General features: G+C 39.4%; 1 protein-coding gene across 4 annotated transcripts; it reads left to right on the top strand.

Moving 5' to 3' along the window:
- Positions 1 to 1,479: 1,479 nt before the first annotated feature.
- On the top strand, positions 1,480 to 11,461 carry LOC105710576 (keratin-associated protein 4-1). Of its 4 annotated transcripts, XM_064369256.1 has the most exons (3): positions 1,480 to 1,761; positions 1,831 to 1,978; positions 11,166 to 11,461. In XM_064369256.1, exons 1-3 carry the CDS (start codon positions 1,480 to 1,482, stop codon positions 11,459 to 11,461), a joined length of 726 nt encoding a protein of 241 aa, XP_064225326.1. The 4 variants fall into 4 exon arrangements, with proteins under 4 accessions (XP_064225326.1, XP_064225327.1, XP_064225328.1 ...); XM_064369257.1 differs by having other exon boundaries at positions 1,480 to 1,949; positions 11,242 to 11,461; XM_064369258.1 differs by lacking the exon at positions 11,166 to 11,461 and having other exon boundaries at positions 1,480 to 1,742; positions 1,848 to 2,001.
- Positions 11,462 to 15,231: the final 3,770 nt, after the last annotated feature.

Here is a 15,231-nt window from a genome sequence, read left to right on the forward strand (position 1 = left end):
TCTTGTATCCTTCCTTCCATCCCCTCTTCCCTCTTTCCTGAACAATTCAGTCTAAATGGAAAGTGGGTGTCTGCCTGGGATCGGTATGGCCTAAAGAAATAACATTTTAAATTTCTTTTAAAAAAATTAACATAAGCTTGAACTTATAGAAAAATTGCAAGAATAGGTCAAAGAGGTTTTTTCTTTATGATAACGAGAAAGTGATGCTTCACGGGCTCTAAGTACTAGTTTGTGTTTCCTCCATCAAAGGCTTTCCCCTCCATAACCACAACAAAATTTAAAATCAGGCTTTCACTCTTGCAAACAATGTTGCAAAGAAAATCCTTGAACTTATATCTTGGAGCATACGTATAGGTGCATCTGTGGAATACATTTCAAGAAGTGAAACTGCTCAATCAAAACACGTGCACATTTCAAAATATGGTAAATTAATTTAAGATACTGTTACATTTAAGATTCTGTTAATTACTATCTAAATAAGTTGCCTCAACTTAGATCCCTGCCAAATGTGTATTAAAATGTCAATTTCCTTAGAGTTTCACTAATTTATTAAAGTTTTTAAACTTAAATATTTTACATTTATCATTACAAATAGCAAGTATTCACTGCCATATCCCCAGAGCATACAGTAGAACCTGTCACACTGTAGGTATTCAATAGATGGTTTGATGAATGAATAAATTGTTCAATTAAAATACCTTAAATTATGAGTGAAACTAAGCATCTTTCAAAAGCTCAAAATGCATTTAAATTTCTTTTTTTTGGTGAAATGATTTTTTTTTCTCATTGGGTTGTAAGAGGTATTCATGCATTAAGAAAATTAGCTCATTTGTTTTTAGATTGGCTAAGATATTATTTGTTTCCAGTTTGCTCTTTAGCCTTCTTCTTTTTCAATCAGGCATTTAAATTTTTTTCTGTTGTAATTTTTTTTCAATCCCTTTCTTCATTGTCATTACGTTTTTCTGTCTTAAAATCCACTCCACTTCTAATATTTTAAGACAATTTATACTGTTTTCTTCTAGTAGTTTCACAGTTTATTTTTCTCAGAATAATCTTTAGAAAACAAGAATCATCATTTGAGGACTGGTGTGAGACACAAAGTTTTCAGGGTGACACACAGAATGCTGAGTTCCAGGTGACAGCCTGTCACCTGACAATCGACTGGATGACTAAGATGACAAGTCTTTGAAATTAGATGACACATATAAGAAGACAAAGGAGGAGGAAAGACTGGATTGGCTAAACCCTAACACAGAGAAAGAATTAAAGTGCATTCCACTTTTTATACAGATTTTCCCCACAGTTAACTAACTTGTTAATTGCATATCTATTAAGACAAACAATAACAAGGAAATAGTTTTTAAGTTGTGACATCAGCCCCTCCGCTGAGTATAAAAGTGGACATGGGATAAGGGGACTCTCATATTTGAAAAACTTACCATCTTGGAAACCTACCTAGAACCTCCACCTTCTGACACCATGGTTAACTCTTGTGGCTCTGTCTGCTCTGACCAGGGCTGTGATCAAGGCCTCTGTCAAGAGACCTGCTGCTCCCCCAGCTGCTGCCAGACCACCTGCTGCCGCCCATCCTGCTGTCAGACTACCTGCTGCCAGACCACTTGCTGTCGCCCCAGCTGCTGCCGCCCAGTCTGCTGCCAGACCACCTGCCGCCCCAGCTGTGGTGTGTCCAGCTGCTGCCGCCCAGTCTGCTGCCAGACCACCTGCCGCCCCAGCTGTGGTGTGTCCAGCTGCTGCCGCCCAGTCTGCTGCCAGACCATCTGCCGCCCCAGCTGTGGTGTGTCCAGCTGCTGCCGCCCAGTCTGCTGCCAGACCATCTGCCGCCCCAGCTGTGGTGTGTCCAGCTGCTGCCGCCCAGTCTGCTGCCAGACCATCTGCCGCCCCAGCTGTGGTGTGTCCAGCTGCTGCCGCCCAGTCTGCTGTCAGACCACCTGTTGCCGTACAACTTGCTGCCAGCCCAGCTCCTGTGGATCCTCTTGTTGAACCTCACATTGGACTATCAACCATGAACCAGCTACCATCACATCAATATGAAAGTGTCATTCATACCAACTTGTCCGAGTGCTAAATGGCCATCATCTTTATTATCTTGTTGTTCCACTAAGCAAGTGATGAAAAGGCATCTATCTACATTTAATACCACTCATTTTTCCTGTGGATCTCTTCCCAGCATTCAGACCTCAAATGCATGATGCAGTGAGACCAAGCTTCTGAGTCTCTGACTGTTACGCTTGCTTTGACCTTCAAAATTACATGTTAACTGTTCTTCAATAAATGTTATATTAATATCAGAAATTATTTTCTCTTTTCTCAATTATTTTTGAGAACTGGTTGTCATTTTATTTTTTAGCATTATTTCTCTCAAGACAAAGACAAGTTTCAGTTTCTATGGCTAGGAAGGAAAATGATTTTGTAAATATAATCTAAGGCCTATATTATAGAAAGGACTTTATAAATTTTTCAAAGTAGGATAACTCACTGCATTTAACTAACAAAAGTTTCTTATTCAATCAATAAAATGATTGATCACCTGTCATGTCCATTGCACTGTTGGGCTCTGGAGATCACATCAAGATTTGTGAGGCACAGGAGCTTCCTACAAGGAGCTCACCGTCTAATCTTGGAAATAAGAGGAAAGAGCAAAGTAGGTAGATTATGTTGGGTAGTATTGATTGGAGGAGAACTTTCTGTCTTGGAGAAGAGTAAAACATAAGGAAAATATATATGCTTTTAATAACAGAATGAGTTAAGTCAGTACAAGGAAAATGTGCAGGTCGCAAACCCAAGAAAAGAAGAGGAGAATATAGGAAAGTGTTTATATTCTTATGAGGACAAGAGTGAGATGAGCCAAGATACAGTTGCTGTCGACCAAATGTGCCAGAGGTAAAACCTCTCTGGCCTCATCCCATCATCCCTATGTTAATGATGCTATACTAAAAGTCATAAGCAAATATGGGGAAGCTCTTAGTCAAAGGTGGAGCCACACATGGACAAAGAAATATCCTCTTTGAGGAAGATTCAGGGAGGCGTTGGGGAAGGGTTTGAATGGAAGGCAATGACAGAGTTGTAAAAGGGAAGGACTCGGGCTGCAATTGTAAGCTGTGAGCAAAGAATGCACTCGTAGGATATTCTTACACAGTACAGATTTCTTGTATCTCAGGCAAATTTGGTCATATTTAGGCAAGCAAACCAAATGTCTCCTATAGCCACATGGCTTTACTCATCCTGCCTGGTGTCACTTCCACATGAGAAAAATATACTTGAGCAAAATACAGGAGTCAATAGAATAAAAATTGCCCCAAGGACCAAAAAAAATTATAGATGTTCTAAAATGGGGAATTAACATCATTCTCATTAACGATAATAATCATGAAGGATCCTAAAACATGGGCAGGAGTGCAGCAAGCAGTAACGCCAAGCCTGTCAAGGCGAAGCACAGATGCAGTGGAACGTCACTGCGAATGATGGGGGAGCCACTCAGCTGATGGGTAGACAGCAGGAAGTTAAAGCGAGAAATATTGGTAGATTTCTCATTTTGATGGGTATAATTGCCATAGTAACGCATTTATACTTAACTAACAATTACTGTCCACACTCGTCTGGGATAGGCAAAACAAATTGTCAAGAAATGTTATCCATTTTGTCTCTACAGCTCCTGTCACCGTGTTTAGAGCGACCTCTCATCTCCCCATGACAAGAGAACGTCATACCCAAATGCAGCCTCACTCCAAGGCAGCCATCTGGTTGTTTCCTCTGTTCGTTAGCAACTACTTTCCCTTTCGGAAGTACAAACTTACCACAGTTTCTCATGTCTTTGAGATAATTTCCATTTCATAACCAAATAATATCAACATGCCCAAGAGTTAAGGACCTTCATTAGAAGCAAAACTTAGGCAAGGACAAAAAAGAAAATGGCAAAAATGAAAGTACATTGTCATATCAGTAGAGCAATACAGCATTGGTATCATAAAGAAAGTCACATTCTTAAATCTAATATTTGATTAGAAGTCATTTACACTGAGGCAGTAATTGCTGTCTCATTAAGATGCTCATTGCACATTTCTTGCTTGTTAATACACATGCAAGTGTACACACATCTGTTTAAAATGACAGGACTGAGAAATCTGTTAAAGCAAACTCCGTATGACTGTGATTTTGTTCTTTTATCATTAGCAGTGTTGTAGTATATAAAAACTGCATTTGTTTTTTTTTGTTTTTTGAGACGGAGTTTCGCTCTTCTTACCCAGGCTGGAGTGCAATGGCGCGATCTCGGCTTACCGCAACCTCCGCCTCCTGGGTTCAGGCAATTCTCCTGCCTCAGCCTCCCGAGTGGCTGGGACTACAGGCGTGCGCCACCGTGCCCAGCTAATTTTTGTATTTTTAGTAGAGACAGGGTTTCACCATGTTGACCAGGATGGTCTCGATCTCTTGACCTCGTTATCCACCCGTCTCGGCCTCCCAAAGTGCTGGGATTACAGGCTTGAGCCACCGCGCCCGGCTTTGCATTTTTTTTTGTTTTTTTTTACTTTAACGTTATTACTTCTTATGCCAATTGCATCAGTCAAAATACGGAATATTTCCATCACCACAAGAATCTCTTATGTTGTGCTTTTATAACCACACCTACTTTCCTCCCACTTCTACCTTCTTGTTAACCCCTTGAAATCACTGATTTGTTCTCCATTTCTATAATTTTCTCTTTTCGAGAATTATATGTAAATGGGGAAACATATTGCATGAAACTTTTTGGACTTGCCTATTTCACCCAACATAGTTTTCTGTTGATTCATCCTGGCTATTGAGTATAACAATAGTGCATTCCTTTTTTATCACTGAGCAATATTCCATAGTACGGATATACCACAGCTTGTATAACCATTCACCCACTGAAAGACATCTGGTTGTTCCTAGTCTTTGACTATTGTGAATAAAGTTGCTATAAATATTCATGTACAGGTTATGGTGTAGACATGTCTTCATTTCTCTGATATAAATGTCAAGGAGTGCAACTGCTAGGTCTTCAGAGAGTTGCATATTTAGTTTTTCAAGAAACTGCCAGTTTTTCAGAATGACTGTACCATTTTACATTCCCACCAGCAACATATGAGTGATGCAGTTTCTCCACATCCTTGTCGGCATTTGGTGTTGTCTCTTTTTTATTTTAGCAGCCATGGTAGGTGTGTAGTGATAGCTCACCATTGTTTTACTTTGTATTTCCCTAAGAGCTAATGATGTTGAATATCTTTTCATGTGCTGCTTTACCATTTGTATAAATTCTTCAGTGAAATGACCCCTCATATCTTTTATCCATGCTCAAATTGGACTGTTTGCTTTTTAACTGTTGAGTTTGAGAGTTCTTCATATATTCTAGAAACCAGTCCTTTGTCAGATATGTGGTTGACAAATATTTTCTGCAACTCTATAGTCATCTTTCCATCTTCACAGAAAAAAGGTTTTAAATTTTCACAAAGTCCAATTTATCAATTTTTTCCTTCTATGGATTGATATTTCAATGTTAATAGTAAGAAATATTTGTCTAGCCCTAGATCCCCCAAATCTTCTCCTATGTGTTTTCTCCAGGTTTTACAAGCAGAACGTGCAAGCCCATCCCCTGACTGTATGTAATTCCATCAGCAGCAAGTAACTGGCTAATCCCCTCATGGGATGGTACCTTATCAAGGCCTCAGGGCTGCTCCCTTGCTGGCAGGTCAGATATTCAGTGGTGGTGTCTTGGTATGCTCTAGACAGGATGCTTAAAAATATTACCAGTGTGGGCCGGGCCCGGTGGCTCACGCCTGTAATCCCAGCACTTTGGGAGGCCAAGGCAGGTGGATCACGAGGTCAAGAGATTGAGACCATCCTGGTTAACATGGTGAAACCCGGTCTCTACTAAAAATACAAAAAATTAGCTCGGCATGGTGGCACGTGCCTGTAGTCCCAGCTACTCGGGAGGCTGAGGCAGGAGAATTGCCTGAACCCAGGAGGCGGAGGTTGCAGTGAGCTGAGATCGCGCCATTGTACTCCAGCCTGGGTAACAAGAGCGAAACTCCGTCTCAAAAAAAAAAAAAAAAAAAAAAAAAATTACCAGTGTGGCAGCCTCTGGAATCCTTGTCTCTCCTCTTTTGGAGCACACAGATTTTAGCAAGGTATCTACAGTATTCCCATTTTATGTTCATGAAGTCTAATTCACATGACATTATCAATATTGTGGATCAATATGCTGTATTGTAGGAGGTTCACAATGCCTAGCTCTTTTGAGACTATATTGTGACAAAGATCAGGAGAATTAACATATCCCTTGTTCAGCACAGAGTGTTAATTCCACTTTCTCTTCCAGGTAAAATGGTTTCATTTCTGATGCTTCTTCCTGGCGGTTATTGAAAAGGATACATATGTCAGTTTGGTTGCCATATACCCCATATTGGAGACTGTGTTCATTTGCTCCAGAATGATTCTACATGCATCAATCATATTGGCTATAATTAGATTTTTATTTGACAGAGTTTGCTTTTGTCCCCTGTCATCTGCGATGATCTATGTGGCTTTTGTTTGGTCTGAACTAGTGAATCATATGAAGATGGTATTTATCTCTCCTGCGTTTTTAAGTCTTGAATTTGTCTTTAATTTCTGGCTTTTATCTTCTTGCTTTCGTGGAGAATGTGTGAGAAGTCCCAGCTAATGTCATGAGCTTCCACTGGGCCTTTCCTATTGTAATAATTCTTACTCCATAGGTCAAGGGATGTTATTGACGTACTCTACATTGGAGAACTGGATAAATGACCACATGGTTGGTATGTGCACCCTGTGAAACTACCATGAGACTAACCTGGACAAAGACTCCATGTATTTTCTGACCATCATTATGAGATCCTAATGGGGTTTGTGTTTACATTTTGGGTTTCCAGCTGTCAATGTCAATTCAGATCTGGTATCCAACCGCATCCAAATGCATGGGCATTCCACTTTCCCCTGAGAAGATGGCTGTGGGTATTTATGGGAAAGGACTAGTGAGACTACTATTTGCTATGACCCCATTTTGGAGAGGACTGGTCTCTCCTTTAGTTGATACATTCTAGGTCCAATAATTAACACATATCTGGAAACTGGATAAAGGATTATGAATTTCCATTGGAGCAACTTATCTTTTTGCTTGTTTAATCTTAAGCTTTTAAAATATGCATATACAGAGATAGAGATACAGATATAGAGTTGGCCTTCAAATGAGACAAGCATTGGAGGTGCCAATACCCTGTGCAGCCAAAAATTGAAGAATGACTTTCCCAAAACTCAGTTACTAATAGCCTACTGTTGACTAGAGCTTTACTGAAAACATAGAGAATCAATCAACACATGTTTTATATGTTATATGTATTGTATTCTGTATTCTTACATTAATGTAAGTTAGAGAAAACATTATTACAAATATCACAAGGAGGAGAAAATATATTTATTATTTATTAAGTGGAAGTGGATCATCACAAAGGTCTTTATCTTGGTCATTTTCATGTTGATCAGGCTGAGGGTAGGAGGAAGAGGAGGAGGGGGTGGTGTTGCTGTCTCAGAAGTGCCAGAGGCAGAAGAAAATCTATGTATAAGTGGACCTACGCAGTTCAAACCCGTGTTGTTCAAGGGTCAACTGTAGATACAGATTATATAGATATAGGTGTAGCTAGCTATGGATATAGATATGGGTATAGATATAGATATTGATCCACAGAGTCTGCAGTTATTCCTACACCCATTTCGCCACCTATGTCCTATTCTGAGGACCACCATGTTCTATCGTCCACGACCATAGATCCCTGTGAGTCACAGATCACTCTGCCTAGTTTGCCATTTCTCGCTTGCCGCATATTATATAATTATACCTACACTAATTCTTAAAGTTAAATGCTACCTCAAGGCTTTACTATTCTGGAATCTTATCATCCCCATTACTCCTGGGAAGCTTAGTTCTGTAACAAAACTTACTATCACAAATGCTGACTTTATGAAACAGGCAATACTAAATTTCTCATTGATGCTGGTGACTCTCTTACCTGCTCATTCCTTACTGCCTTAGTAAATAGAGTATCTCCAAGGCTCACCCTGGAAACACAGTTAGCTGCTTGGCCTTAAGACCAGAGCTATTTCAGTACTTTCACTTCTCTGTACCTTTTGATCTCTTCTTCTTCCACGGGCTTGTGTTACCAGATAAATCTATACTAGTTATCTCCTGTTGCCTTATATTATCACTTCACAACTTAGCAGCTTAAAACAACACGCATTATCTCACAGTTTCTTTGGATCAAGAATTCAGGCATGCCTTACCTATGTTTTCTACTTCATAGTGTTTTCCAAGGCTGTAATCAAGGGGTCCAGTGTCACTAGAGTCTCATCTAAAGCCTCAACTAGGAAGGATCTGCATCCAGGCTCACATATGTGGTTGTTGACAGGATTCAGCTCCCAAGGACCATTGGAGGGAGCCTCAGTTCCTTGTAGGCTGTTGGATGGAGGCTGTCTTCAAGTTGTTCCCACATGGATCTCTGTCTCTCATAGCAGCTGGCTTCATCAAATGCAATGAGAGACAGCATGAGAGCAAAGCAGAGTTGGCCAACAAGAAGAAAGTGACAATCTTTTGTACAATAACTTAATCATTTAATGTACCATATGCTGTTGGCAAGAAGTAAGTTACTCAAAAGTTTGAAATTACTTAAGACCATGAACACCAGGAGGTGGAAATAATGGGGCTAGCTTAGAGGCTCCTGTCCCAGCTCTTGCACAATATTGAGCAAGATAATCAAAACACAAAATACACATAGTACAAATCCATTTATATTAAATTTTAAAATGTGGGAAAATATCCTATATTTTTAGGGATGCATGTCTAGGTTGAAAAACTATAAAAAATACAGTAAAAAGATTTACAATCAGAATAGCGATTACCTCTAGAATGGAGGGAGGGAGGGAGATACAGCCAAGAAAAGACATACAGGAGCACGTCTTATTGATGACAAGATTCTACTTCTTCACGAAGGCTTTGGGTACATACATGCTTGCTTAATAACTATTAATTAATATATGTATTTTATTCATTTCTAGTATATATGTGTTTTTCATTTAAAACGTTTTTTAAAAATTCAAGTGAACTGAAATACTTATCCTATTTAAGTCATGATTAGATGAAGCAGTGATTGAAGATAGTTTAGAACAAGGAGATATTTCCTGAATGGCATATGGGTATTTATATTGTTTTAAATATTGCTCTAATTACAAATATCACTTCATAACAAGTCTCTAAAAAAGACTCACAGTTTCACATGGCTGGGGAGGCCTCATAATCATGGCAGAGGGCGAAGGAGGAACAAAGGCACCTCTTACATGACAGAAGGCAAAAGAGCAGGTGCAAGGGAACTGGTCTTTATAAAACCAGCAGATCTCATGACCTCCTCACTATCATGGGAACAGCATGGGAAAAACCAGTCTCCATGATTCAATTACCTCCTGCGGGGTCCCTCCCATGACACCACAACACCATGACACATGGGGAGTATGGGAGCTGCAATTCAAGATGAGATTTGGGTGGGGACACAGCCAAACGATATCATTCTCTATCTTGATAGCTGTGGGGTTACATGGATGTACCCATTTATCAAAACTCATCAAATAGTACATTTAGGATTTGTTCATTTCAGTGTATATAAATTTTATAATATCATAAAAATAGATACAAACTAAATTAAAATATTCATTTATGAATAAATCCACAAAATTGTCATGTTTGATCATTTGCTCTAAGTATGAGTCTTCAATTAAACTATGATGAGCTCCTTTGATGTTACTCTATTACAGTATAATACAGTTTGTGTGTGTTTGTGTGTGTGTGTGTGTGTGTGTGTGTGTTCCTTCCAGTAAACCATGAACTCCCCTGAAGGAGATCAAATTTGTTATCCAATAGCTGGCAACTTGAATCTCTCAGATTATCAATTTAACATCTCTTTTTTATAAACAAAGCAGGACCTGGAGCCAGGTGCTTCTGTAAATCTTGAATGAACAGAATAAAGCAGGAGGTGTCTGTGTGTGGCCACTGAACCCTCAAGTAGCCTCGTAAACTGTGTTTTGACAAGCCCTCCAGATGACTCCGAGGCATGCCTGAGTTTGTCCACTACTAATTAGGGGATAAGGCAAAATCTTTATTCAGTAAGCTGGAATTTGCTCAAGTCTTCTGACATTTCAGATTGATCGGAAAAAAATGAGTTTTGTAAGTTCCCAGCACAGGAACTCAGTTCTGATGCGATGCAAGTTCTGATCGTTCAATATTTTTGCTGTAATGAAGAATATTCAAAATTTAAAATGAAAGGAGGAATAAAAATGGGTTATGTCTTCTAGAGTCCAAGAGACCAGCTCGAGAGACATGACAGAAACCTGTAAGACAGCCAAGTAGGAACTTAAGAAACTGTGACCTTTTAATAACACCAGCTAACCAGATAAGTAGCCTACCAGGATTTAAGGATACAGGACAGGACCCAAAGTTTGAAACATCCAGGGAAACCCCTTCCGGTGTAGAGGCTGTCAAGGTCACATAGAGGAAGAGCTGTTTCTTTCCTCATTGCTCAAAATGACTCACAAAATAGGACCTTTTCTTCTTGTCCCAGGCCGGATGCCACACCAAGCAGAGGGGATTTCCTCTCCCTTGGTCATTGGAAGAAATGCATAATTTGTAGTGTAACTGACTAAATCTCATTCTGGTAGGGGGTACAGGAAAAGAGAGTAAGAAATGTAATTCCAAATGCAAAGTATCACCTGATTGACCTGTGTGGAGGAAGAGGAAGATAATTTGGTCTAGAAGATGCCATCAAGGTGAGAATCAAAGAAAAGTAGATGGTATAGATCTTATTACATCTGGACAAGAATATTTTCTTCCCAGTGATTTTAAACCATTAAATGGACAAGTATTATTGTGTAGTCTGATAATTATTTAGCAATTAAATAAACAAACACAAGAAAAAGATAGTGACAACAGGAAACTGGGGCAGTATGTAAGAGGCTGTGGCTCAAGGAGATTTCTAAACTCCAGAACCCCATTCTCCTGGAAACCCACCCAGAACCTCCACCCTCTGACACCATGGTCAGCTCCTGTTGTGGCTCTGACCAGAGCTGTTGTCGAGGTCTCTGCCAGGAGAGCTGCTGCCACCCCCGCTGCTGCCAGACCACCTGCTGCCGCCCCAGCTGCTACATCTCCAGCTGCTGCAGGCCTTCCTGCTGTATTTCCAGCTGCTGCAGACCCAGTTGCTGCCCGACCACTTGCTGCAGGACCACCTGCTGCCGCCCTGCTTGCTGCATTTCTAGCTGCTGTCCTTCTAGCTGCTGTGTGTCCAGCTGCTGCCACCCCTCCTGTTGCCAGACCACCTGCTGTAGAACAACCTGCTTCCGCCCCATCTGCTGTGGCAGTTCTTGCTGCTGAGTGACCTTCTCTGGATTTGTGCACCTTCTTGCTCTTATCCTTCAGTTCAGACAGACAGCATCTATTCAGAGAACATGTGGACTTTCTGATGTCATGAAAACAGAGGCATGGACTGATTTTGAAAAGCCCAGTCTCTTTATTAGTATTTATTCTCTTTTATAGAAGCCTTTTGTTACTATTGAATCTGAATTTACAGTCAAATTCCATATCATATATTTAGAATTCTTTATTCTAATTCAATATACCTAAGTCTTCAAATGGTACCCTTCTAGATGTTTCTTCCTATTGTTTTTCTATGGAATCAATTTTCATGTACAATTGTTTAATGTTCCTCAATAAAACTTCATAATGTTCAAAAGCACCAAAATGCTCATCTCTTTTTATTTGTTATTAATATAATGGTATATGTGTATTTCTGTCTCTTTTTCTGCACAAAACAGGGGTACATGTTGTCAAACACCCTCATAGTTAAAACATTCAATTGGCATTCTCCAGTGAGATTTTATCCAAGCCAGAATTCAGTCTCATAATAGAAACAGGAGAAGAATTTAAGAGACATTTTTGAACCTAACACATATAATGTGAAAGCTGTGGAATGTAACTGCCAGCACGAGTCGTCAATAAACTACATTCCATGATTTAAGTAGAAGCAGCTCTGTGTTGAGCATATTCTGTGGACGTGAGAGTTATACAGAGTTGAGGCTGAATTCTCACTGTACTGCATACCAACTATGACCTTAGGCATGGTATTTAAACTCTGTCAACCTAGGATTACTTTTCTCTAAAGAAAGGATCATAATAACTCAAAAACACATGAAGGTTGTCATAAAATGTCAATGAGATAAAGGTGCCTGATCGACAAATAAAAGCATGCTCTCTTTTACTTCCATTTAGCCTCTGTTGTATTTTTTTTTTTACTCTTTGTTTTGAAATAACTATAGATTAACATGAAGTGGAATAAGACAAAGTTCCCTGTACCCTTCACCCGGTTCCCCTCAGTGGTCACTTCTCATAGAACCATAGTACATGTCAAATTCCCAAATCTGACCTTGGTACTAAGTTCTAGGGATCTAATAACTAGCATAGTGACTATAGTTAATAACACTGTATTGAGAACTTGAAATTTTCTGAAAAAGTAGATCTTAATTGTTCTCACTACACACACAGAAAATAATAATTATGTGAGATGATAAGGTATTAACTAACTTGGTTGTGATAATCATCTCACAATACATACATATCAAGGCATCATGTTGCACACTTCATATATACCAAATTTTATTTGCCAACTATACCTCAATAAAACTGGGGAAAAATGAAAGTGCTAAAGTACTAGAAGAAATCATGAGAGATTTCTAAACATAATGCAACTTATATGAAGCAAAACACACACGCTCACCTTAAAAAGAAAAAAAATAGCCAATTAATGTAAATAAAAGTGATCTCTACTGAGTCATCAGTAGGCACCAGTCATCAGGGTTCCTCAAGGGTGTGATTCTTTCTTGAAAATACAAGATCTTGAGGAAATCTTAGAGTCATTCTCATACTCCATAAAGGGGCTCACCAGAGTTTCAACCCTGTAACAGCTCAGAACCTGCTTCTGTTCACACTGACTGAGGAAAAAGGCTCAGGACTGCAATATGATGCTGTGTCTGGGTACATCACAGCCAGTGCAGGCTCAGAACACCAGCCAGTGCTCCAAGCAGGGGTCCACTCACAGAGCCCAGATTGTTATCATCCTGGTTGTGTAAGCCTGGAAATCAGGACCAAGGCAGTAGTAGAAACTGGTTAGCAACATACAGCAGTAGAAAAGGGTTAGCAATATAACAGCATCATATTCCATTTATTAGACTTACATGTAGCTGAGTGCAGAGAGGGAAGCTCAAAGCAATTTCATCCAATTCCCTGTACTGGTTCTTGCATGTGCCTCAGTCAGCAACAACAGCTCACAAGGAAGCCCCTCCCCCGATTATCTTTAGAGGAAGCCTATTTCATAGAGTACCTTCCTCACGGTGAGGAAGATTTTGTTTCTTCTTAGGAACATCCTGTCTTCCCTAGCCTATATCAGCCCATGGTAACCATTTGGGCAAGTCCAGTCTCACACAGAGCCCCTTCAAGCTGCACTGCCATTGCTTTGCTCCAGTTTTCTCCTTTTTAGGTTAAATCTCCAAATGGTTTCCATTTGTTCCTCACTGATCATAATGTCACTTTCAGAGCAATGTTACTTTTCATAAGCCCCAATTTATCTGTATCCTTCTAGCCTGGTTTGAAATGCATTTTCCAGATGTGTTCTGAATACTCTGTTAGGATTAGAAATGCCTTATCTGTCTTAGTAAATGTCCCACTTTTATGAACGTTTCAAGTTTGCATGCAGAAGTTAACACAGGGTTAGTGGCAGTAGTGGTTGGCAGTAAGTGTGAACTAATACTGAGGTTAGTAGAGGGTGCAGCACCTAGTAGTCTTCATCATAAACTGCTTCAAGCTCTTATACACATACAGTGGTTGTTTCTAGACCACAAGTTCTCAGCCTGTCTTTCTGCCGCATGCCTGGAGTAATAGGGCTCATTGTGGTGATCCAGGTTGAGCACTGCATATCTGAAATGCATGACACCAGAAGTGTTTCAAATTTCAAGCTTTTTCAGAGTTGGAATATTCACATTATACTTGCTGAACATGCCTAATGCAAAAACCTGAAATCCTAAATGCCCTATTGGGCGTTTTCTTTGAACATCGTGTAGGTACTCAAAAAGTTTTGGGCTTTGGAGCATTTCAGATTTTGAATTTTCAGATAAGATGTCCTCAACCTGTAATATTTTATCTGGTGAAGGGGTGCTAATAGTGGACACAACCTTAGGGTGTGTGCGTTGTTAAATAAATACTCCCAATAAATGTAGACATATTTACTCCTCCCAATCTGGTTTACCATGGTGCGTTAATAACCACCCATTTGATCTACAGTTGGTTCTGATATTTCATCTTGTTAGGTTTGATCCCTTGTGAGAGTATTTCTGTAGCTTCTGGAACCACAATTCTGCCATTTGGCATGCTCACTCTTTCTTACCTTCATGGCCCCCAAATACTTTGAGGAGCATGTTTTATGGAAAGACTCTCACTCAGAAGAGTTGAGGTGTCCATAGCTACCCTCAGAGAGACCAGTCCAAACAGGAATTGCTAACCAAAGAGCATCCTAAAGTGGAGGGTGACACATAATTGGAAGAATGTGGCACAAAGACAGGAAGTTTCTGCCCCTATCCTTGGGTTTGCTTAACACCCAGGTTTGGAGGACTGTGTGTGTGTGTGTGTGTGTGTGTGTGTAATATTCTTAAGGGCCTTAGGAAATAAAGGTAAATACATATATATGTATATATAAAATGTATATTCCTAAATATGTTATTATATATATTATATATTTATACATATTATTAAATACAAATATATACTAGGTATATGTATTATACATATTCATAAATATATAAATATATATAGTCCTATATTACCTATTAGGAATATGTGTTATACATATTCATAAATAAATATATATAGTCCTATATTACCTATATATAAAGTACTATGTGTGTGTGTGTGTGTATATATATATAACCTCAAACCTGTATATATGTGTGTGTGTGTGTGTGTGTGTGTGTGTGTATGTATGTGGGTATATTTATATATGGTGCATATAGATATACGTGTGGGGGGATATATGTGTATATTTACATACGGTGTATATGTGTGCGTGTGTGTGTGTGTATGTGTGTATATTTATATAT

Source organism: Aotus nancymaae, unplaced genomic scaffold (genome assembly GCF_030222135.1).
Source record: "Aotus nancymaae isolate 86718 unplaced genomic scaffold, 86718_ANA_hifiasm-v0.15.2.pri h1tg000089l, whole genome shotgun sequence".
Classification (NCBI taxonomy): domain Eukaryota; kingdom Metazoa; phylum Chordata; class Mammalia; order Primates; family Aotidae; genus Aotus; species Aotus nancymaae.